Source organism: Halichoeres trimaculatus, unplaced genomic scaffold (assembly GCF_033239565.1).
Source record: "Halichoeres trimaculatus isolate MK-OKI-2021-1 unplaced genomic scaffold, fHalTri1.1 fHalTri1_scaffold_9, whole genome shotgun sequence".
Lineage (NCBI taxonomy): Eukaryota > Metazoa > Chordata > Actinopteri > Labriformes > Labridae > Halichoeres > Halichoeres trimaculatus.
Window position 1 is genome coordinate 28,783,584 of NW_027437188.1, and position 26,823 is coordinate 28,810,406.

Genomic DNA, 26,823 nt, shown 5'->3' on the forward strand with positions numbered 1-26,823 from the left:
CGCTCAGCTCTCACTCAGTCGCTCAGCTCTGCATTCATACGCAAACCATTCATATTCACCCGGTTGAGCTGAAATATGAGGCAACAAATAATTCTAAATTGGTAGTTGTTTGAGAGCCGAAAGAGCTGGCTCTTCTTTGGGAATTGTGACAAAAGAACCGGCTCTCTGAAAAGAGCTGAACTTCCCATCTTTTTTTATTCCAAAGTATAGTTAATGATGGTAGCTATGGTGGGGATAAGGACTGTGATTCAGGTAAAGTCACTCTGGCTGAAGCTCACTTATAGTATAACAATCATGAAGGGAAAGAAAAGGTCTAAGTCCTACAAAGCAATTATTGAAAACAGAGCTGTAACAAGACATGTACGCCCATTCCAGGCATGAAAGTCAGACTCACCACCCACACATCTACCTCTCTGACCTCCACAGATTGCTGCGAATAGGGCAAAGTATTTCATGCACTTAATGTTGGCAGTGGATCTATACAAAGGGAATAACAGGACAGAATATGTACTTATTACTCATCAACCCTGAGTGGGTTAATAGTGGACCTCGAGAAACCCAAATGATGATTTTACCATTTCAAAAAAAGGGAACAGGAAGCTGTATGTGTTGACTTTAAGGATGTGAATTAAAAGAGACGTCAGTCTGCAAAGAAACTGAGTGAAAGTGAAGCCTTGACATCTCTCTTTCATGACGTTAGGAAGAGATATCATCGGTGCAAATTTTAACTTTCCTCCATCATCTACTTTTACTTTGGTGGCACATTTGCAGGAATCCCAACTCATATCTTAGCTGTGACATTGCTCTCTGGTTTGGGTGAATTGTGACTGAAGTTGAACACCTTGCTTGAGGCATCAAATGTCTCACACAAGGTGGAATATCTCTTCTGAATACTTTTTTAAAAGCACAATATACATGTAGTCGCATCATCATGCACTTTTCTTTTCTGCTGTCGCTGGAGCAGAATATAAGATGGGAGGAAAAGATTTAAAGAGGAAGATCTTTTAGTTACGATTCTGACACCATCAGAGTTTGAGGCAGAAATGTTGATTCACAGATTCACAGATTCAATCTTAAATTAGCTCGAACTGCTGCCAGTCAAAGGGATGTGACAGAGCATTTTGGTCAGGGTAGTGATCCCTCAACCGCGCGTGCACACACACACACACACACATGGTTAAATCAGGGTGCAGAGAGACACACACTGCCCTCTGCTTGACAAGTAAATTGCTTCCTAGATTGTGTTGGCAAACGAAAATACAAAGAGAAAGAAGATGGTGGCGTGAGCATGGTTAAAGAAAATGAATGAGAGGTGAAGGCAATAGAATGAAGCGAAGCGGGTCAAATAAGTAGATAACAGAAAGCAGCAAGTGTGAAATGGTCTGCTAAGCAGGACTGCATTGGACCCCGTCGTCCTGTCTGATGAGAGGCGGGTGGAAACGAAGAGAAATTGACACGGTGTGACCGAGATGGCTGTCCCCAGTGGTGACAAAAGAGTCTATAGGAGTATCTCCAGCACAGACTTTTCAGCAGGGCTCAAGCCTCAAATGGGAGACTTAACTTTATGAATCCATGAAAACTTAGAATAGTTAAAAAAATCAAAACAAAGATTGAGGATGGTATGATTAAACTCAAGTTGTGATAAAGTTTCTCTCGCCCTTTATTTTCACCCCAATAACCAAACGCAGCTCTGCCCTGTGCTTTGTTGATTATGAAACTACTTTTTCTTTCATTTTACTCCAACTCTCAAAAGCGCTTCTCTATTTTCTAATTAGAGATGACAGGAAGCTCTAAAATTCACTGACCTTGTAAACTCCTTGGTGTTTGAATAATATATTTCAGACTCAAACTGAGCCAAAACACTCAATCACACCTTTTTAAAAACCTCCTCGTGCCAGTTATGATCTCGCTTGAATCATCATCTTCATTTAGGAAGGAGATGGTTGCAGATTTTGCTACATCCTCAACTTTTGGTGTTCTGTGTGTCATATCTACAGTTATTTTTGGGAGAAACTTTGGTTATGACGGATGAAGACAGGCGGGTAATGTATGGGTAGATAACAGGATGACTTGTTGCAAAAGAGTTATGGTCTAACCACTGCAACAAGGACTAAAGCTTCTGTACTTGTCCAGCTCTGTTAGAGCTCCTATTCGCTGCACAGAAAGTGTCATGCATCAAACTGAGGTGGAACTGGATCAGTACCAACTCAAAAGATCTTAATATTTATATTTCCTCAAGGTTATTGGCTCAAACAAGTGGGCAGGAATTTCAGAAAGCAGTCCTGTCATGCCGACAAATATGAAATGATTTGTGTCAGGCTGAAGAGAAATCACAGCAGATAATCAGCTCTCATATTTACTCTCTAACAAAAATCTGACAAGCATTCCTGTCATTCTGCTTCTCATACTTTCATCTGGATATCCTGGATAAGATCTCAGCTTGTGTGGTTAAAACAAAAGATACAACCCTGAAAGAAGGAGTCTCTAAACCAATCAGATATGCATTTTTTTTGTACTTTGAAAAATGTTTCAGTTCTGGTGCCAAAAGGCTGATGGAGCTCCTCCAAGTATAGGTCTTGCAGTAACATTAGAATTGGAGTTGATTGAAGCTATTGCAGAAGTGTCACGCACATTGTGTCAGACAGTATTACAGACCCAAAGACACATCATGATGATACAAATGGACTGTGAGACAACAGAAACAAGCAGAGACATAGGATCCGTCTTACCTTGGACTACAGGAACCTCTTGGCTGTGAGCCAGCCTGAGCAGAACCATCATGAGGAGGGGTGTGGCCCCAGACCATGTGCCATGCATCCTGATGCTCACTGTCCTGGCATCACTAGGTGTCAATCTGGAAGAAAAGAAGAAAGAGGATTCAGTGTGGCAGTAGCAGATGACTCAGAAGTATCCGTAAACCTCCTTCATGTTGTAATAGTGTGTTGGTTCCATTATTTATAATCCCAAAGAGCTCAGTCTTTGAATGTTAAAAAGATTGCAAATCGACTTTCTCTGTGGCTTAACTCCCACCCAGTCTCCCCTTTTCTTCACACACTCACACAACAAACCCCTGTGTGTGTGTCAAATTGATTTCAGACAGGTGAGACAAAAGCGTCAGAGTTTAGTGGTGTGTGCGAGACACTGCCGCCGTGCTGACATCACCTGGGTGGTGGTGACAGGGACCGTCTGTAGCATGGAAATAAATGGGAGGATTCTCCGGATCAGCCATCTGTGGAACAACCTGTTCACCCTTGTTTGATTACATCGAGCAGGCCGGGCAGCTTCGACTGCTCCGTCTCAGGGTTCTCACTCCGTATCTCTCGTTCACACTTTACTCTCTGCCCCGTGGTTTTCTCTTCTGGGTAAGAAATGCTCACTGAATTGGATATGCTTCAGTTAAAATGTGATGGACCTGTTTTATCAGGACTTCTAGGGTACTAAAGCTGTGTTTGAGTCTCAACATCAAGGATGCAATCATTAATATATGCTTATAAGAAGCAAATAGCTCTTAAAATTGCAATTTAATCTACTTCTCATTGTATCAGAGTTGTACTTTATGCGTTTTCAGTCTTTTTTTTTTTTAATTACACAAACCTAAGGTAACAGTCACTGCTCTTCGTGGTCAGATACCCTAGGGTAGACACTTGTATTCTTCAACAAAAGGTAACAAGGTGCTTGTCTTTTCCAGCAAAAGTCCAAACTAATGTGACTTTGTACGTCTCAACGGTGTACTCAAGACTACAGAGAGGACACAAAATGAAATGCAGATGTGACTTAACCTCTAGATTTCTGCCTTTCAGACCCATGATACTTCAGTATTTTAAACTTTGACCATTGGCCACATTTAGGGACACTGCCTACATCATCTCTTGGTGAAATCATAACATTACACCCATCTTTGTGAAGAAGAAAAAAACCCAACATGTTCAAGTACAATAACACTACTAACAAATAATAGCGAACTCTTAACACAAATAATCAAACTTTCTGTACAAAGACCAGATTTAGTTGTTATACTCATAAGGTCTTACTTATCCCAAATAGCAAGTTGAATTAAAAGTTGCACACCAGACAAAAGCTTAGGTCTAAAGAGGTTAAAGCACTGGTAACAGTTTAAATTTTACTTGGTGGACCTACAAATTGAAGCATGTAGATTGGAGCCACACATTCAAAATTTCTTCTTCTATGGCATCCTCGGGGATAAATAAAGTATTTTCTATTCTATTCTATTCTATTCTATTCTATCCATACAATTTTATTTTAATTTCACCCCCTTACGTCACTCATGTAGGAGAGGTGGGTGTAATTTTTTCTGTTCATCTTTATTCATAGACTATCTTTAATATTCTTTTTCCTATATTCAAACATAACAGGACTAATCAGAACAACTATTGTGGAAAAGTTGTAAGTGGCGCTAAAACTGAGTTTACAAAGTTTTCTTGTTGTCACATGTCAAACAATGGCACTTTGTAATCCATAAAGTTGTCTTGATCAAAAAAAGTAGTTTTAAAAGATCTGCTCCCCATTCATTTGCTTTGACCCTTTCAGGCTCAAATTAAGTTTTAGTAACAGAAAATAATCAGACATTTTGGGAAATATCATATGGGTTAGTTATATACAACTCTGACTTTTTTTCAGAGAGACCTTCACATGCAATGCATTCTGGGTTGTTGCAACATTGTAATAAAGCTACCCCTGGGGAAAAACCCAAAGAAGATGAAATCTTCTAATTGGCATGTACTGTTTCTATATATATTCAGGATTCATCTCATGCAGTTTTGGTTTCAAATTAATGGAGGTTGGTAGCGAAACTTACATGAAATTGATGCCTCGAAAATCTGTTTCGGTGAAATCAAAGAGGTGGCCATGTTAAAAGTGACAGCTCTGCCAACTGGTGGGATTGTGGGAAACTGTTCATTGCTAATGCACAACTAAGTTCTACAGTGGTATTTCTAAGAAAAAAAGGCTCATAGAATGTGGATGTGGAGTAATTTGGTAACTAGTAATTAGCTGTTGCAAATCTGCAACGCCTGCCTCGAGAGAGTTAAAACAAACACACAACTTGGTAAGATTCACATCCTCACCACAGTAGGTGCTAGTATATATGGGAAACAAAGTCTTTATCCCCCAAAAATAGACTGTATAGTTGATGGATGTAGTCTCCCCCACATCACCCGCCCGTTTCTATAAAACAGATTTTTGAAGCAAATTGGCTATTGTGGCCATATTGGAAGTAATGGGGGCTTTGAGTACAGCTATAGGGTGCCTATAAGTCACGTGAGCTGTGCCTCTGGTTGGGAGAGCTCGCTATCTTAATGTTCTTTAAACTGCAGAATAGAAAAAAAGTAATGTTTCAAAAAATTCGAACCAGGCTGTAAATGTGTCTATTTCTGCAGTGAAAAATGGCTTTTTTGTGACAAAGTGCGAATGTGACTACCTGTACTTCTTGAGCCAGCCTCACTCAAGAAACAGCAGGTTTTAGTACCTCCGCATTGTCCCATATTCTCAGACTGCAGGTTGCTGCTGGGCTTTCCCAGATAGTCCCAACAGCAGCTTTCAAGTTATGGCTAACTAAGCTAACTTCTGTTAACTCATTGTGAAATTCACATGGAGGCTCTGTTTCAGTGGGCTTCTCAGATATTTTCCTGGATTGTTTTATATAAAAAAAAATATTCTGAAAACATTATTCTGTATCTGGTGCTGTTTGATTTTCCAGGGGGAAAGAGGAGCTTAAGCAGGCTGTAGAAACAAGTTCTGCTTCTTCTTTGGGGTTAATCAATGTCACAGATGATCCAAGTGTCCCAACTTCAAAACGAAGAGTTACACTTCATCAACTTCTCTGCTTCCTTCATTCACACCAAACACACCCACGATTTGCCCTCGAACAGCTGGTGCCTTCTTTTTCATCTTGTGCTTCTCTCTTTAATGGGTTTGCAGGAGAAAGAAGGCACAAGCATACCAATTACTCTCATACCTTTCTCTCCAATCTTATCTCCTGGTGCTCAGTGGACACTCTAACCCCTCTTTGTATGCATTTCATGTTCCCAGAATTAGAAAAGCCTCTTAAAGTTGTCAGTCAGATCCAAACCATGTGGGAGCTTATTGTTGCAGGGCGTGTTATCATAACCTTTCATTCCCCCGGCCCTGAAGAAGAGCCAAAGAATCATGTATTCTATTTTCACAATTGCTTCATTTGCATTCAATGAAAGTGATGTATTCCCGACTAAATGTCTGATACAGAAGTCCCTGTAGTTAGACCTGAAGATTCCTAGGTTTTTATCCTGCAAGGTAACCTGTACCAGTCACACACTAGTACCCTGGAGGAGCAGCGGACCAGGTCCCTCTATTTTTCATGATAATTGTGTCAGATAAACACTGCAGCATCCTCTTGCAGGCAATCTGATAAATACCCAATTACTAGTGAGGAGATGGCTGTGACAAGTAACCGTGGACTGGTCGGTTTTCAGGAATGTGGATACAACATGGCATTGGAACGGCCTCTTTAACCCAGAAAGGACCGGACTCGTAATTCAACACAACACCTTCCTTCATTTGATTAATGAATGAACAGATTACAGATATAGGAGGATTTATTTCAGCCCTCCCCTCTAGAAAACCACAAACACGCCCGTGACGATGCATCAAAGCCCAATCAATGACTATTCCTCTCCTCTGTCAAAGGAAATGAGCATGTTTTACAAGACTTGTCTCAGTCGCTTCCTCTGCATTCACTGCCGATTCAGTCCGAGAGAAATGAAAGGCTCTTATTGTCTCTCTTTATCTGACTCAATGACTACTGAATGGATTGAAGCCAATTAATCAGGGCAGTGACAAGAGGCATCGCTGCTGGCTCAGTGACCGACTCCCACAAAAGACAGGAACCATCAGCAGAACAGTCACTGCCCACAAATTGATTTCCTGATGCTCGGCTAAAGACGAGGCCGTGTCATTCAAATCCTGCGGTTTCTCATCGTGACACTTCCACATGACCCAAGCACTTAAACTCCACAGAGATGAGACTAGTGTGGATAACTCATCACTGTCAGGATGAATGAAAACATACACTTTTTTAGACGCACTAGTGAGATGCAGAAAATTCAGCTGAAATGATTAAAAGAAGGATTTGAAGGTCAGTTAACTCCTGGGCTTGTTCATAACATGATTGCGCACACTGGGAACAGGACCTGTCTTTATTATAGCTGCACAGTGAGATTCTTTTCCAGGTTATCCATTTCTTCAGTGATTCGCTCGGCTGTATAAGAACAAAGCCACTTCTCCTCTATACAGCCAAAACTGCATTTTCATGCACAGCTAGTCCTAACCCACCCACGAGAGTCAAGAGTTTTGTACAATTTAAGTTCAGAGTCAACAGCAAAGTTTCAAACTTAGGAGTTCTGCGTTAATGTATGTCCCAGTATATTTCAAGAGTCTTTTTAGAGCACAGCTGTGAAGAATTCAAACAAACAAGAGAGGGCACAGGGATTAAACACTGTGTACGATGACTCATTAGCTGCAGTTCAACAGGGGAGCAAACTGTTTTGTTTTTTTGGAATATCCTAGCTTAATCAGCTGGTCTTATGGGGGGTGGATGTATTATTGGCTGTTAAGGACAAGGATTTGGATGTGCTAGCTGTTTGAAAATCCATCATTATAAATGTATTAAGTTTTCAGATATTACAGGCAGATTTTTAACTAATGGCTTCAACAGATGGGTTATGTCATAAAACTGAAGGAAGTTTGGGCTTTAGTAGAGACTTACTGTGTTCATAGAAAGTTATATAACAGCTGTTATATAAAAATAGAGGTCACTGTTGCAGCATGGGCTGATGCTTAAAGTTTGAGGGTACCTGACTGAATCTTTTCTGACTTTGTGATTTTTCATAAATGGTTGTTTGACTTGTTTTATCATACTTAAAGGAGTGCATGTTCTGCTTTGTTTGCTTTGACCTCTCAGTTAAAGCCAACATATGGGGTTTTTAGCAAGTTTCATAAATAGACTTATATTAATACTTGTGTCTTTTTATGACAAACAAAAGCATATGAGATCATCAGTAACAAGATTATTTGCATCTTTATTTTGATGATCATTGTTTGAGAACCTCTGCTACACAGTAGACAACTACAGGGTACAACAGCCTTAACATTGTTCACAGCAAACATTCAAAACTGCCGATAGCATTGAAAGCAGGATCTAAATCTCAGATCTTATAAATGTACAGGACAAGATGAGCAAACAGATAGGAGGTGCTGCATTTCCATAGGGGGCACCAAAATCACCATAAACCAAAATCTCTTCACAGATCTGCATGTCCTGACTTCAGGTCGTCTTCTCACGACAGTTCAAGGACAGGGTTTAGTCTGAGTGCCTCATTTATTTACAGCACTATATCATTTTTTTTTCTTTTTTTTTAAAGTAATTAAATAGACGAATATAGACGATATAAAGGCATAGCTGACTTGACTGACGGGTGGGAAACCCTGTACATGTCTGCAAAGAGACACAAGCCCTGTTTCCACCAAGTGGTTCGGTTGGGTTCCTCTTGGTATGGCATGCATTTTGTGGCATTTCAGTAAACACAGAATAATAATGGGACAGATCCCAAAATAACAGAGGTGAGCCATTTCACTTTTAGGGACTCTTCCAGGAAGGTGGGGCTACAACACTGCAGACTGTCGATTGGTTGAAACTATTACTATCTATTACTAACTATTACTACTATACTATCACTTTGGCTTACACCACAAGGGGCACGGTTGACTGTGGAAATGCAAACAGGATTGGTCTTCACCGAGCCGACCTATACCAAACCGTACTGGTCTAAATTGGACTGCTTGGTGGAAACTGGGCTTTAAAACTCAGTTCCTTCCTCAACCAAAGTCAAACAGAGCTCGGCCGAGTCAAGCTTTTCCAGTACGTCAAAACAGCTCATCTATTGGGCAGAAAAACAAAAACAAAATCAATTTCTCTTTGCTGGCTTATTTGCCACATAATTATAAAGCTACACTGAATTTTCTTGGAGCCCTTTGTTGGTTCAGAGACTGATGAATCAAAAGAAGCGAGCCCTGATGAAAGTGAGACACTACAGAAAGTTTTTTCTGATTACAGAGATGCCAATAAGATGCTGACATTGATTTGAAAGTATTTAACTAAATTGTGTATTTCCGTTAATGGTATGCGAGACATTCCACATATTTTTTTTCTTGACTTGCCCTGTTTGTTTTTAATTTTCTACTGGTGTTGCACTACACTTAACATTACTTCCTGTCTTTGGTTGATAAGTTGGTCCCCTTTGCTTTCACACCTCAAACATACGGTATATTGATGCTGAGTTTATGCATAGAGTTGAGTCAGACAGCTCTATGACTGCACCTGCTCAAGCTGGGATTCAGCAGGTGTTCATGTTTACTCTGATCATTACAAACGGGTTTGTGCAGTCAGACCCATTTCTCTACTCTGATTCATTATCTTCTCTTTCAGCACTCACGTAATAAATATGCAGAATTTAAAGCCACTGACTCCACTTCAGATAACTCCAGAGTTCTGGTTCAGTGTGAGAGTATGTTTATTGTCAAGCAGCTGAAGTAAAATTCAGTTCATCCTGAAGTGTACACACGCATGCAAATCTCCTGAGTGTGTGTAGTGCTCTGTCAGCGTCATATTGTGATGTATAACTCCTGAACCCCTACAGCACTCTGTTTTCCATGTCACCATGGCTACTCCTTCCTCATAAAAATGCCAGCTCTGGATTAAGCTTCTCACATTGACAGTACATTATGCCCCCTCACTTCATTACAATAAAAGGATTAACCTGCCGGGGACCTGTAAAAGTGATCGGTGGGGAGGCTGGACGACATGTGGCTGAACTGTCCTTCCCCCTTAGCGTAGATCACATCTCTTGTGCTCCTGCAAGTCGTGTTACTAATCATCCAACGTCCTGCGGGGGCCGGGGTGCAGACTGTGGCGACACACGGGGAACAGAAACAAATCTGAAGCCATTAGGACGCCCTGCAGTTGACTTACATAATAGCATATGCTCCATCCATTCCACAGGGAGAGACGCCACTTCACTGTCCCACTTTCTGCTCAGTGCTTCTGTTTATCCTGTAATGAAGACTGTTCCCTGGAAATGTTTGGAGTGTCCTAGATTGGAGTTTGATTCTCTGAGATAAACGTCAAAATGGTTTCAATTTAACAGGGGTGAGGGTCTCTCATTTAAAAACTAGAGAAATGACGGAAATTTGCAAAAAAGGAAGCCCATATAAGAATAAATTATCATTGCTCTAGTGCTGGAGGGAGCACTCCAGCGTGACTGTGGAGAGATGGCTCCGGTCACATGAGGCCTCCGCACAGTGATCCGTCTTCTCATGAATGTGATCTGTGATAAATTAAAAGCTGATTATTTCCTGGAGGGGGAAGCCAAGCACTTGCCCCCCGCTTCTCAAGACCCCCTTCTGTTGGTGGTGATGGATTAGTCCAGAGTCTGCACTATGGACCTGTCCCCACAGACTGCACAGCCGCAGACGCCACAGGCCTTCAGCGCCTCCTCCCAAGGTGCCATCTCTCTGACAACTCTTAATTTATTTGAATAAATGCTCTGCTATCTCCATAAAGGACAATCCCATTTTTGCACGAGACAGATGGATGGCTCTTTGATTATTTTTCAAGTGGTATTACCATGCAAACATCCTGCCCTGTTAAGCACTTAAACAGTATGGATCCTTTTTTAACAGCTCTGCAAGAAAAAGCTATTCCAATAACAATTTGAGATTTGTTTTTCATTGTGTCGAGAAAAAAACATCTATTAACATCAATCAATATTCCTTTGTTATGACCTGAGCTGTTGCACGTTGGGGGCTTTGACTGAGATGTTAATGTTGTTAACTTCTGAGCTCTAATGGTATGCGCTAAAAATAGCACAAAGGCCATAACAGAGGAGCTGATTCTTCTCTGTTAAAGTATTCCTGCAGTCAGAAAGCAGCGACAAGTTCTGCGCCTGTGCTCGCATTCACAGTCCATGAGCCGAGGTTTTTACATTATGGTTCCATTCCTGTGTGTCTGAACCATTTTCCCAGTGCCCGCGTCACTTGGACGGCCCGCTGCGCAATTTGTCTGCAGTGATTGGGCCGCCTGAGTGCGAACAAAGGCGGTCAGCCTGGGCTGCTGTGTCTTTGTGTCCCATATGTCAGAAGTCTGCGGCACAAACAATGCAGCAACTGCCAACAGAGTAACAGTCATTATCTGCTGCACAATGGATGTCATTATCCTGCTGCAATCATAATTCTAATTACAAAAGTTGCTTTGTAAGCAGGTAGATTATGCAATGTTAATTGCCCGTGGACAATGCGGCAAGCACATGTTCAAATGCCACTCAGCATCGTAGCCTAAACAAAAGCAGCACACGCTTTAACTACAAAGCAACCTGCCGGGAAGCCATCCTCCAACCATGACGTCTGTTTTAAGCCCTCATGGTATCATCACACACCTCCTGTCATTAATAATATCTCATTAATCACAGAGGTAATGAATCATCCTTATCTAAATTATCTGACATAAACCAATATGTCTGTGAGCGTGGGTCTAATTGATGGAGCTCATTTTATCAAGTGGTTCATCTCATTACTCAATCTCACCTACGTACAGCATCAGCAGGAGGGAGCAGAGTGGTAGGTTTATATTCCACTTAAAGGCTTACTTAAGCTTCTTTTATGTATGAAAATGGAAACTTATGTTATAAAACAGTCACTACACATACTCCCACACCTCCTTTACATTGGGATGGATGTTACACAATAAATCCACTAGACCGGATCTCTGCTTTTTCTCCGCTGCCAGCCAACTGACATTCACATTCAGTACCAGCTGCTCATTTTATAGTTTCTCACCAACTTGCACAGAGTCCTCAAAAAGTGCTTCAGCTGGTCTAGCTCTAACGGTTGGTTGCAATGCTCACCACTAACCTCACCACTTCGAGTGGTACCATAACATTTGGGCCAGACCCATGAGGTTTCCAGAAAACATGCTGGGACAAAATAAACACAACAAACAGGCAAAGGGCAACACATGTGTCGGTATATGCAACAGGCAGAGCATAAATGAGCCTTGAGTCTCATGTCCCTGTCTTTTTACTGGTAGGGTGCCACTTGCCTTGTTCCCACTATTGTATACTTCATTTACCTCTTCTTCTTAAGACAAAAAGTGCATATTAGGAATATAATGTATTTCATATTATCATGCACAAACATAAAATAATAAAGTCCAACTCCTGAGAAGAAACTCAAAAACATGTAGCTTCGGCATACTGTGAAATAAACATTGTCACCTAGCATTACAGGGCATTACAGTCTCTTACTGTTCTGGAGTGAGAATAGATGGAACAGTCCAAACAATATTCTTCAAAATAAAAGAACAAAAACAGCAACTTTTTTTTCCCACGCAAAAGTTAGCAACCCACCGACAACAGGTTCGAGACCCACTTTTGGGTAGCAATCCACACTTCACTGGACACACTGTCACACGTCCTTTGCTATTCCCTGTGAGATTAACTGGACATCGCATACAAAAACATCGAAAATTCTCTGTGTCATGGCTGTAAACAAACAAAAAAAATTATTTTATTTTACAAAAGAGGCAAATCAAAGAAAAAATGCAACATGTTATGTCCAAACTCCACTGCCAGTGGAGGTCAAAGCAGTGGGTGAGGTTTGACTCATCAGAATTCTTTGCTTTTATTTCAGTTATTTTAGACATTTCATGTTTCCCCATAAGTCCTGGAAATACCAAGTGGCTCGATGACCCATGGCAAGACAAAGATCCTAATACTGGTGGAAAAACTCAAGTTGTTGACATTTTGCAACCTTTTTCTAATGTTGCACTTTCCACTAGGCACACAATTTGGTTTGTTCTGGTAAAACCTAGATAATTTACCTGAATCTGACTGATTTTTGGGAATATATTGTTTCTGATATTAGATTTGTGCTTGGACTTGCCTACTTATGATACCATGCAGAGGCTTAAAGGGGCTGTGAGGAGTTTGATAGTGATCTTGAAAAGGGCTCCCTTCTAGAAATAGGCCCAATCGTAATCCACACTTTAAAATGAGATTATCAGTGCCAATGTAGGTTATTTTGAAATGCTACTTCATAGCTTCATCGTAGCTTCCCGATCGGGTCAAGCAAGACTGGATTGATTTGCAGCACGTTCAAGTCTCTGCGACAACACAAATTCAGTTAGTTTTTCTCTACTTGAAAACAATTTCTTGGATTAATTCCGTAGTAACGGTGGACACAGGAGCCTAAACGTCAGACAGAAAAGAAGGAGAAACAACAGGAAGAGCTTTAGAAATCTAAATGGGGGGTGATAAAGCTCGAGCTAAAGGCTAAAAGGGCAAAGTTGTTTGTAATAATGTTCATTTCAACCCACAGTCAGCAGTTATTAAGCAGTGGTCTGTTCAAACTTGAGAGTCTATCAATAAAATGAAGAGTGAGGTTGCATTAGTTTGCTTGGTGGGACATGACTAGAATTCATTACCTTAACACATGACAGCATCAGGCTGTCAGCGCTAGGTATGGACAGCTACTAAACTACTGTATAAACTGCTGCCTGTTGGCACGTTAGCCTATGTTAGCCTACGTTAGCCAGAGTCATAGCACAGGGCTGCTATTAGTGCTACCGGCTACTGACGTAAGGTACAAACTTTTGCTTTCTTGTTGTCATGCTTCTAACAGCCGCACTAGACAACTGTACAGATAATAACTTATTGTGTCACGTTATATCTGGTAAAAAGTTAACTTAGCAAAGAAAACTAGCCCCAATACAAACCAAACCCCTGGTTAAAAGTCACATCTTTACGACAGTGAGCGTGAGACTCCGGACCAGAAGGTGGCAAGACAGTTCCAAATAAAACAGATCCTCTACAAAGCATCTTAGAACAGGGACTGGCATTCTACTATCAGTACTTTAACAGCTCTTCTTCAGTGCTGATCGTTTCAACATAAATACTGTAAAAGAGTGTTTAAATTTGCCTTTTTGGCTGCAAGATGCAGAGCGATATCTGTCCTGAAAACCACAAACATTTCACAAACAGAGGCGACACAGTGAATGTCTTTTTCTCCGAGTGCAGCACGGCAGCCTTTTTGCATTAATCACCATAAGGGTGCACTTTACCAAGCCACTCTGGCAAATTAAATCTTCAGAATAATATCTCCATCATTGCTGTATTTCTGTGCTCTGACACAAGCATTTATCTGGCTTTGGAAGGCAGCACAGCAGAGCCTGCCAAGTCTGAAAGACCTGGAACCACGGGGCAATAAAAAGTGACATCAGCAATGGGAAAGTTAATAGTGTGTTTCAGATGCACTTTGTGGAGGACAGGAGCAGCAGAGGTTTCATTCACTGTAAGTGACAGTGGCTGGCAATCTCCTTCTGCCTCCCATATGCCCGCATGAATCTCAACCTGCGCTCTTTGATAACTTATAAATAGTCGAGGCTTCCAGGGGAGCTTATGTGACAGAATATAACGCCTGGGTATCCGCTGCTTTTACAGTCTTTGTGCAGATCATAGTCACAGCTTGTTTTTGCTTATTCACATATTCAGTGTGATGTGTGATTGCAGCAGGCAGCTCCCTGGTGTTAGGCGTTGTAAGAAGTGACACAGTGGTGGTTGTGTAAGGCTGTGTCTGACTTTACGTGAGCCTATTTCTAACTTTGACGAGCTCATTTCTGCACAGCTGTCACAGAACGCCTGGAGCTGAATAAACAGAATACAGAAGCACACGGAGACAGACTGAAGACAACACGACCACGGGCGTCTGTTTGAAATTGGGCCACAGGCGCATTTTCTTCACAGTGTTTCTTTCACAGTACATGTTCTCCTGCTCATTTATTATCTGACATACCTCTTATTGCCTGTGTGGTGAACTATATTGTATCATTTGTCTTTACAGTTAAAGTTAACCAGGTTGCTGTCGGAGCAGGGTGATCTAAGAAGGCAATTCTGCAAAGAGAGTTAGAATAAAAAAGATCTGTTGCTCAATGCTCCACCAGAGGAAACAGCACTCTGTGATGATAACACTCTATCCTTTTACAAGCAATACTTCTTTAAGTCTGTTTGTATCAGTATCTGAGAATTACTCTTTAGGCTCACAAGGAAAAACACAGGAGGGACAGGGAGTGATCGAAAACATTCCTTTTTCTGCAAAGTGCAGGGAAAGTATTTCTTGAGTGATCAGATGGTAAGTCACGGTTTGATTGTAGCTGTCAAATCGAATTAACACCCTGCATGCACTGTTTTTTTTTTTTTTTGCCACACCACAAAAATAATGTGTTATTTTATTCAGTGAGAACTCATGCTGAAAATACAAGCAGGTAATTTATTTGTTGGTCAAAAGTCATAATTTAATGATTTGGGGTTTTTTTGTGAGGGGATGAGACAGTGGTTAAAAGAAAGAAAGAAACTAACAATAAAATAGGGAGGTGCGATTCATATACCATATTTGAAAAGAGCATATAAAGATTTTGGAAGGAAAGCTAGTGCAGTTTATAACTTATTTTTTGCAAAAAACAACAAACCGTGCATATCTTTGTGTTGCCCATTTTAAGACAGTGAGCATCTCCTAACAAAGTGGATTATGTCACTTCAGTCCTGATGTCAGAGAGGAGATTTCTGAATACTGCTCTTGGCTTAAGGACCACTGAACTGTTTATGGCCATAATACATAACTGTTTGTCTAAATCATTACAACCATCAGGACTACTCAGATTGTTTCAGACAGGTCTGCATTCCAGAGTCAGAGCTCGACATGGAGAAGCAGTGTACAGGCATTATGCTCCTCAAATCTGAAACAAAGATCGTGAACGCACCTGCATCCACCATCACTTCAAAATTAATCACAGAAATCATTTTCAGCAGAGAAAAACACAGAATCTCTCTCCTAACTACTAAACTTCATCAGCTGGTGTAGTGTTGTCATAGAGACTTAAGGCGGGTACACACTACAGGATAATAGGGCTGATTTTTGTCCGATCTCCTTCTTAGGATCAAAGCCAGCAAAGGCCCGATTGTCCAAAGACACCATGTGTGATTTTCCTGTGGTGTGGGGTGTGTTAAGGGTTAGGGTTAGAGCCGCTCGGAAGACATGTGTAATATTTGCGACTAAAAATCCTGCAGTGTGTGGGGTGCTCTGAGAGGAGCGGAGCAGGTATAGCGTGTCATGTCACGCGTACCAGAGCAAAGCCAATCAAGACGCGAGCTGCCTCAGCTGACCGACTGAAGAGGAAGTAAGAAATCTATCTGTTATACTCAAAACAACTTTACTGACCTCCAACTTGCATTGTTATTCATACAGCCCATATCCTTGCCATCTCCATAAGCCCTTTTCTTTGAAATTCTAGAGTCCGAAAACCAACATCTTTGCTTTTTCCCGTATATCCGTCATGTTTGTTTACACCATAGTCACGTATTACTATGCAAGATTTGGAATATTGAGAGTGCACACCACACACTGTAAGATCAGGAGAGAGAGATCTTGTGCTATCTGTCTTTTGTTATCATCAAGCGTGTGGTCTCTAAATGTGTGAAGTTTTGTAAAATCCTGTAATGTGTGCCAGCCTTTAGCCTTTGTAAATCAATCAATCCGGGATAAGGAAGCTAAGAAGTAGCATTTTGAAATAACCTATTTCCTGTAATATTGGTATTGCAAATCAGTATGGATGATGCACCATCATCTCTTTACATTGTCAAAAATTGAAGCCAAAATACCTCCTCAGTGGGCACTCAGTGGCATGGAAAGTTTACTGACTCTTGTGCAGGTGTTAGCTAGTGTTTGTCCCTTGCTTTTCTGAACAGAGGCAGACAATCTAGAAAAGGAGAGCTGGAGCGACCATTTTTTAAAAGGGTCGTCAATCGTGATGTCACAAATGCTCTTTTTAACATCAGGTATCAACTGAAAACTAAAATCTTTTGAAGGGTGAACATTGTGCAAAAAGCAACATGATGGAAAGTAATTGCTACAGCAGAAAGTATGGTTTATAGTTCGGTTTTATAGTTTGATCCATGTTCTATCTGTTACAACCTATAGCACAGACAAGTTAGAGCAAAGGCACGGAAAGTAATGTAACATCTGTTTATGTCATAGGTTAGCAACAGGCTTAACATACAGAGAGAACAAGTCGGGCTGAGAGCAAAAGAACTGCTTTCTGTAGTGCATATTACGGCGACGAGATATGTAAGCTTCTCATGAACTCCTGATTTTGACACATTGCTCTTACAGATCAGCCAACTGGTGTACTGTGAGACAATGAGGTGCTAAATTCACCAAAAATAGTACTTGACTAGAATCTCAAACCCCATCTTTAAGTCTAAAATCCAACATTTGGTCAAAATAAGTCTCTAGTCTCAGAAAAAAGTCAGTAATACTGAGTATTTTGGGGGATAAGTCAAAGCTGTGAAAGTGTTTCAGCTCTTACTTCCTCTTGCAACATTCAAACCAGTGGACCTGACGACTTACAGTGGTAGACTTCCACGCTCCAGCAAGCAGCAAAGAAAGATCAAATGTGTGATATGAGACATGAAAACTTCTCAGTGATAAAAAGCCTAAGCTGCACAGATCACCATGGTGAGGACAGAGAGATAGAGAAAAAAAACCTACAGGTAGATAATGAGAACACAGTGGGTTTGCAGCGTCTCTGTGCTGACAGACAGGAGCAGCGGTCCTGAACGTGTACGTGGTTCAACAAGCCTCTGACATGCTGAGCCCCTCTCCTCGGGACTGTCAGCCTTCAGCAGAGCACATCATCTCTCCATGAGGGTTTCATCACATTAGCCTAAGCCGGGTGCACAGATAGGAACACAGCAGCTTTAGTGTATCATCCACCAGCAGACACACAATCACCAATTAGAGCGAACACGTACACTGTAATTAGCAAGACTGACTGATTTGAGCTTGTGTAAAATGTATTCATATTATCCAGACTACAAATAAGCACATTCATCTAATTAGCGTGCATAGCTCACAAGCTTAATTAAAGTTAATACATTATGATACCCCAAAATCCAGAGATTACAATGCTCCGAGGTTCTAGTTAATTAGAGTATTCACACACTGACAGGCATGGATCACAGCTTCCTTTTCCCTCAGCCAATTAAAAGTTGGGGTCAAAGTCGGCACAAACTTTATCAGTGCTGTGAGAAGATTTTTCAAGCACATTTACTTGTACATATGTAAAAGGTAAACACTTGTCTTATTGTGTAACACTCTAAATATTCCTCTTGCGACCGTTCTTGTCTTTGTCATATAAAATGATTCCCCCACCAGGTCGAAATGGTAGCTTCAGAGCCAATCACACCACGGCGGGACACAGAGAGGTTACAAAAAAGGTCACTTTCATATTCCTGCCTGTGTATTTATGAGAAACCGAGCTGAATATTCATTCCACCTCACAGGACTTTCACACTTGTTGAATTAAACTTGCCCTCACATGCTCAGTGATGCTACGTTCACACCAAGAGACTCATTAAACTATTAAAATTCATCCAGGCCAGCTTTGTTATGAACGTGAGGTCGCATCAGAAAGGAAAGCAGACGCGTTAATTTGTCGTCAGGATCAAAAAGGGCAGAACACGACCCCCTGAGGTGTTGCCCTTTACTCCTTCCCCCTAAAGACCAGTTGATGCCCATGGAGTTAAAGCAGAGCTTAAACACACACACTGGAAATGTGGCTGTGCTTCATTATTTGAGAGCATATGAGGACAGTCAACAAAGGAGTGTAATCAAACTGTGAGTGTTCCACCATTAATTAAATGGCAGGGGAGATAGATGGTGCAAACAAAATAAGAGATTTGAAAGTTGAGAAACCTTTTTGCAACTAAAAGAACAATTCATTATTTAGGGAACGGCGCCTCATTTCTTGCACCTCGCATGTCTCACATTGATCTTTCTCTTTTCCAACTGCCTCTTCAAACTCTCCCCCAGCTGATCATCAAACACATCCATGGGAAACTTCCATGATGTCTTTTTTAATGTGGCTTGCTACCTGCGCCGACGGCCAAATAAAGGAACATCTACACTTCTCCCAATCACAGTGGAGTGGTTTTGCGGAAAGCTTTCTTTAAAAATAATGCTGCACTCCACATTTCTAATGTGCGGGCACTGTGTTGAGGTGAAGAGAAGGGCAAGGAATGACTCATCATAATTTCCTGCTTTTGTTAAAGAGGTTGTGACGTCTGTCAGAGCTTCATTGGCAGCCTTATGTTTATCTCACAGTTCGTTTATAAAATTGGCCCTGCTTTGTGAACAGTGAAGAGCTGTGTGTCATTTTGCTCCCCTATCACGACTCCAGGCTCTCAGCTTTGGGACCACGAACATAACAATTTCATTGTTTATCTAATTTCAGGTAAGAAAGAAAGAAGCTAAGTTTCTGTTGGAGGCTAAGATTAACAGTGTTCTCATCATCAACCTCATCGACATAAGTGCATGGATGTCTGTTTTTCCATCTCCTCGTCTTAACAAGTGCTATCTAAGAAAGGAAAGTAAACAAACCAGCTTGAATGATAAAAATAGTAGCTGCAAACTGTCTCTGCTGTGGCTTGACTACTGGGTAAGTGCTGTGTTGTTCAGTTCCATTTCTAACAGGAAAAAGTGCATCAAAAACAAGCCATCACATAAAATGAAAAAACGTATAAAAGCTGTACAGTGCACAGTGACAAAACAAGAGAGTAAGAAAGATGATATACATATTCAAACCTCTCATTTTACAGGTTGTTTAAGGTTAAACAGTGGATAAGCGTTAAACTACAATGTGAACAGATTTGACCAACTGTTGAACTCTCTTTGAGGCTACATGAAAAATACACCAGGTAAGCTCAGATTTATCTTTGATCATCATCGTTGCAGTAAGACCTAGAAGTGAATATTCACCCAAAACCTGGACAAAAGCTCCAGCTGCTCTGACAGACTCTCCTCTATCAATGCTTTTACAAAGTGCACTTTAGGACTTTGGGGTCAACTCAGGACAAAGAGAAAATAATGAAGTCATTAATCACAGAAAGATGAGAGATGATGAGATGATGAGAAGGAGCTATCCGTAGGAAACAAATGAAGGTTTGAAGTGACAAAACTAACAAACACTGCATGAAACACTACATACACCACCCTGTTGTGGCTGCCTGTTCCAGCAGACCTCTCTTCCTTGTCCATTTCTTGTTATTTTTTATCTAATTTAAGTCATTTTTGCATTTGGAGTGGGTCATTACTTTGTATAGTTCATTTGTTGGTCATGGACACCAAACTGGTTTTGTCCTCAGTGGTATTTTCACTATTTTTGCTCTTGTATTTATCTGGAGATGCTTCATGTATCCATGGCCGCACTGCTTAGAGCTGTAAGAAGCATGTAGCATGTCAATGCTATCTGGTGCAAGGCCTGATGTTCCCTACAAGGTGAGGAGAAGGAGGTGAGGACAACGTGCTGGATCTCAGGTGTGTACTAAGAAGAGATGACAACGATCTGTCCTTCTATCCATTGTTATTGGGAACGTAACATTGTAACCCAGCAACAGAGGGAATACCAGAGGGCAGAGTAGCATGATGCTATTCACAGACATGACTAACAGAGCTATCACCAGACACCAACACCACATTGGAAGAACTTCACCTGCTGTGAGCAGACAGGCTACAGGAGACAGAGACTGAACAGACTGCTGAAGATGCTCAGTCCTGGACCCTATGGAGGTGGAGGCTGGCTGACTGGAGAATGACGGTCAAGCTGTCATCATCTATTTTCTTATGGGCATTTTTTTGCACTATACATTTTCTAACTTTTGTCTTTTTGATTGCTGCTGTGATCCCTCCTGAATTTCCCCACGGGGATAAGTAAAGTATTTTCTATTCTATTCTATTCTATTCTATTCTATTCTATTCTATTCTACTCTATTCTATTCTGTTCTGTTCTGTTCTGTTCTGTTCTGTTCTGTTCTGTTCTGTTCTGTTCTGTTCTATTCTATTTTATTCTATTTTATTCTATTCTATCTATCATTTCCTCTCTTTGGACATCCAAAATATCTATAAATATGGCAACGAGAATTAAAATACAACACGAAGGCTCCATTCACTCTTGAGTTAATTTGCCAGTCCCCAACCTAAATATCATATTGGGAAAACTAAGCCTGAAATAACAGCCTCACTTTGATATATTTGCCTGTTTATAATCCCCAATTTAAAATAAGATTATCAGCCCCAAAATGGTCTCTGTTTGAAAAGCTATTTCACAGTATCCGCGGTCCCCTCTTCATTTATTTGCTTCCAAACATATGCAAGGAAAAAGACACGTGATTATGACAATGGTTGATAGTGCTCATGGGAAATGGAGTCTTTAGGCTTTGGAGGCTTTGTAAGGACTTCTGTTTTGTCTCATTTTGGCACCTCTCTGGAAAAGAATTAAATTGCTGATCTTGTCCTGAAAATGTGAAAATCATGTATTCAACTCACGAAATCTGGTCTTGCTAGATCACTACATAGACAGAAATCAATCTTGTCCCTGGTGTTCTAAACTACTGAAGAGTTATCAATATTCATTTCAGAGTGTTTCATAACCAGCAAAAGATTCCTTACAGGAGCTTTAATATTTAATGCATATAAACAAATATCCTATTTTTAGAAACATGGTCTTTCTTCTTGGAATCAGGAGATTCAAAAAGCATCATTTCCCCTTGGTCCATTGCAATTTTACATGGATCTCTAGAGCAATGTGTTTGAATCACCAAAAAGAACATAAAAAAAAATCTTCAAGGACAAATAGTTCAATATGAAAACAGAAAGTGCCAGACTGAGTACATAAAAGCTAACAAACACAAAAAAAAGCAAACAAACGAATAATCCAGCCAGCGTCCCTTCACACCCGTTCCCACATGAAGACATGAAGCAGCGCGTGTAGCTTCAGACAAACACAGACACACAAACGAGCAGACAGACTCAGAGGGTTTTCCTGTCTCCTGCTCCCCTGATGTAGATGGATGTCCCCGGCTGCCGGTCCTGAATCCACATTAGGTCATTACAATAAGCAGCGTGGCCCAACGCGGCCCGCAAAGTGGAGGGAGCGCAGCGGCATGGGAGGACAACTCCTCTCACAGCCTGGTGGGGAAACAACCCTGACACAGTCATCTGTCTTAGTTACACAGAAGTGAGACCTACTGACACACACACACACACAGAAGGCAGGCCAGCCCCTGCAATCTCCTCTGTGTTGTTATGATACAGCATTAAAGAAACTAATAAAGTGCGTCTAGAAATATTGAAAATATCACAGAGGTTTGGCTGAATATAACAGATGAGAAAAGACTCAGAGTGTAGGGGGTTGCTGTTTTTTGGGCTTTCAGGGGTGCACCAAGGTAGGAAAAGACCCTCATATCCATACAGGTGACCTCTGACCCTGGGTGTCAGGTGAAGGTGATATCAGGAGGTGGAGGGTTGGACCAGGTCATGATGAAGAAACACACAGAGATGAGACGTCTGGGGAGGAGGGGAGGGAAAAGGGAGGGACAAGGGCGTCACCGTGCTGAGCTCTCACTCAGTCACCCGGGGGCTGCGTGTGTTTACGGAGCTGTCAGTCACGTGGGGAGGCCTCTCCCAGGGGACGCAGGCCACCGGGGCGATGAGAAAATAATAGCTCCTTCTGTCAGAGCTCGGAGGGACAGGGGTCTGATGGACACCGCTGGGAATTGGAGCCCGCCTGCGGGACACATCCCTTCGTACACTTAAACACTGTGAGGATAGACACCCACGCAGGGGACGCAGAGGAGAAAAAACACAGCAGGCCCACCAGTGGTGTCAATATCCATGCTAAGAGCCCCCCGATATTTGTTTCATCCTTGTGCGTCAGCATTATCTTATTGATTTGTTCGAGGTTAAGGTGATGAAGGTGTAAGAAGTCCTTGCAGTCGTTAAAGCAACAAACAAGGTAAGATGCCTCGAGAGGATGACGCAACATGCTTTCATTTTGTTGAAATGACCGTAACCTTTGTGGGTTACATTTGTGGTCAGGGACTTTCAAGTGACGAGCCTTTTAAACAGAGCTGTTTCCTGACTTTGCTCTTCTCTGTGCATTTTACCATCAAATCGGATGCATTCAAACATCTGAATGCATCAATAAAAGAGTATGAAAGGTGCTGCTTTCAGCTTGAAACCAGGCAATCCGAACAGGCTTAAATGACAGGAGATGATTGGATGGCTTTTTCCTCCTCAGAAAATTGTTGAACCTCTGGAACAAATTTTGAGGAGAGATATTTAGAGATCAATGGCTGCCGGGAAAGTAGATCAATCTCACAAATCATGTTGTGTTATACAAGGAAACCCACTTTGCAGTGAGTGTGATAAAAGTGCTGGTTTGTTTCTAAAGCAAGCAGTGCCAGACGTGCCCCCAACTCCCAGTGTAAAGAATTACAGTCACGCTGCATTAAAGAGCCTCAGTATGGCCCCTAGTGATGAGCAGGATTGGAAACCACTGCTCCATCCATAAAATCAGACTTTAAATCAGCCTGAACCACCATTAAAAGGGTTGAAAGATAGCCTAGTGGAGCTCATCATTAGTACAAACACTCAGAAATCATGGGGTAGCATCTGCTTCGTGCACATCCTCCACATCAATGCTAAGAGCAGTAGGCCTCAGGGATGGGGGGGCTGTTCACCCGTCCCATACCATGAATAACAATCTCTAGCTCCAGGTAATTAAAGGGGACAAACGATGTTCACAGAGCAGGCCAGCCCATCATTAAGCAAAGCTACTACTGCGTGGGGCGTTTGTGTATACACACACTTCACATCGCAGTCCAGGAAACATAATGGCCATTGATTTGGAGTGGACGGGAGAGAGCCCATTTCAGGATACCACAGATTAATTCATGTATCTGTTTATCTACCTGACTACATGCAACGTTGCACAGCTGACGCTTTGTTCTCCGCTTCTTAAATGAAACGTCCGCCGCCTTTGTCTCTGCTGGGAGGCTCAGACGAGATCACATGCTCCTCTGTCATGAGGTTACACAGACACATGGAAGTAAAAGCTTATGCTTTCTAACTGGTGACACATTCACACGCTTGTATATGAGAGGATTTTGCAAATATATCACACGAATAAACACACAAACACATATTTGATTCTGCTATAAAATTAGAGCGACGCTGACATCAGAGACTCAGAGAGACGACACACACAGCAGCTTTCTGTGTACTCTTCTTTATCCGGTTTGGAGTTGGGTATTGACATCAAACATTGCGCCCCTGCTGAGCATGCACAAAGTTTGCAGCCATGTTTAAAGAAACAGTATGAGACAAACAGAAGAGAACAAATAACAGCCAGCATCCTGAATCCAAGCTAACACGGACTCTGCAGAAGTGACCTTGCTTTGTCTTATGTTCTTGGTGGATTTCTTACCCAGTCATCATGACGTGTTGCTCTATTTAAAGCCTGTTATCAATGAAATGATGCACAGTAGGGGCAACATGTAGCATCTGCCAGAATTGATGATCAAAGGAATCTCAGGAAAAATAAGTGAAGCAGTAACTGATCAGTGATTTTGAAGTTGGAGCTGGAGGATGCAGAATAAAGGGGAGGACACTGCTCTGGTAAGATAAATGTGGTTCTCAGCATATTCCCATATTTCAAACTGAGTCCAAGTCCTGGACAGTCCCGAATCAAAAACACACTTTAAATTTATCGGGAATAAAAAACAGCCTGAGTACAGCTCAGTGCCTCCCACTGAGATCCAAGCTGTTTTACAACTTTAAAATCTGCTAAATAATTCAGCACCTTACAGCAAGAAGAACCACAAAATAATAGACCGCAGGAATCTCACCAAACTCCGGGCCGTGTGTGTTTCGACCTGCTGCCAGGATGCTCAGAGTGGACAATACAGGATAGTGATGGAGAAGGAAACTGATGGGACAAGAAAGGATGATTCAAGTGAAATCTTGATCTTGGTTCATTAATATATTCTGTCTTTAAACAAAAGCTCCCTGGAAAAAGTGAAGAGCCAAATAGCCTTGTTTGCTCATGTTAGCATAATTTTAGCCAATTTTGGAGCATCAAGCATCTAATGAGTCAATCAATCAATCAGTTTTTATTTAAGCAGTGCACATTAGTGAACATTCATGCACAGCATCAATGTAAAGATGCCAGAGATAGCTGTAAGGCAGGGGTGGCCAACCAGTCAGGGACCAAGAGCCACAAAAATCACCATGGTACTGCAAAGAGCCACTTCACACACGTGGTCTTACAATCACTTGCTCCACACATATATGAAATGATATAAACTTGATACATTTCCAATTTTCAAGGCAAGATTTATTTTGTTTATAAGTGTGTTCAAATTCGTATTTGTAGCCGTGTCGAAAACAAATGTCTGTTTTACTGCAGAACAAACAAAATTCCATCTATGGATGGATTGACGGATGGATGGATGGATGGATGGATGGATGGATGGAGAGATGGGTAGATAGATAGATAGATATAAGTACATGAGCTATTAACACATGTAGAGAAGAGAAACTGAAACTTCAGTATCAATCTCATCACCCAAGTATTGATCAATACTGATCCCAACTTTGGCATCAGCATATCAATATTTTAGATTGATCGGCACACTGTTAACCATAACTATATTCTAGATAGAAGAGCCGCACACCAAAAGGCAAAGAGCCACATGTGGCTCAAGAGCAGCAGGCTGGCCACTCCTGCTGTAAGGCTACTTTTCATCTGTAGTTCCCGGCAGGTCAGGGCAGAGTTTATAAGACTAGAAAAGGATCAAGATAGAGAAAGACATAAACTGATAGAATAAAAATAAAACAAGATGAGCTAAAATGATGTCACCTATATCAAAAGTGCAAAAAAACAACTCCTGGAGATGTAAACACACAACAGGCACACATTTACACCAGCATACAAGTACATACTCCCACGTACGTATAAATAGACACATACATCCACACAGAGCAAAGGATACAGATTAGTGACTGCAGACATGATGTGTTTTGAGTCGTCGTTTATGATGGGTTGTAAATGTTGGGTAGGTGGTGCATTCCATTTTTGTAACCAGTATGTAGTTTCAGGTTTTACCACCCCGAACGGACAGCACAGACTGAGTAAAAGTAGTACATCTTTACAGTATTACACAGTCTCCTCTTGTGAAGGCTGTGGTCGTGATTCTATCACTGCTGGTAGTTTTCAGCTTAATATATTCACCTAGTGGTGGTGGAGCAAGACTGTTTAAGATTTTATAGATCTTAACTTTAATAAGAATTTTACATAGAGTCAGCAGTGCCTTTATCCCAGGAATGATCAAGTCTGTTAAGAAAAGAAGATTATAGCTTGTGTCAGCCAAAAATAGAATAAAACATGGACGTTGACTGAGTGATGTCACCCATTTACAGCTGAATCAGTGTTAAGAAACCAGATGATAGAGTTGCAGATATGGCCTTCCAATGTTGAAGTTACACTTAAGCAGGTGCGGTTTGAATCCAGCATGTCACTCCTTACTCTTGCCATGTGACATGCTCAATCCATTGTCCTGTCCTTTGATTAAAGATATAAAACTCCCCCAAATTAACTTTAACTTTTTTTAAAAAAGAGCCAAATGATAGTGGTCACCATCTTGAATGGCTGACTCAAGCAACCAAACTCTCAGCTGATCTAAAAATCAAACGTTCAAAGCTGTCTCCAAACCAGTCTGTATACATTTTTACTTCTAATGGGTGTTAATGAGATGTTGGAGCCAGCCCCAAGTGGAAACATGAAGAACTGCAGTCTTGGTGTCAGCTCTTACTGTTTCATTGCTCCAA

The 26,823-nt window shown here is 41.3% G+C and overlaps 1 protein-coding gene across 1 annotated transcript in view; it reads right to left on the reverse strand.

Moving 5' to 3' along the window:
* robo1 (roundabout, axon guidance receptor, homolog 1 (Drosophila)) overlaps positions 1-26,823 on the reverse strand; it is a 265,137-nt gene that overhangs the window by 231,626 nt on the left and 6,688 nt on the right. Inside the window, exon 2 of the mRNA XM_074678930.1 lies at positions 2,730-2,854. Within this exon, the coding sequence (XP_074535031.1) occupies positions 2,730-2,817 (88 nt within the window). The 5' untranslated portion in view covers positions 2,818-2,854. The remainder of the gene's footprint in view (positions 1-2,729; positions 2,855-26,823) is intronic.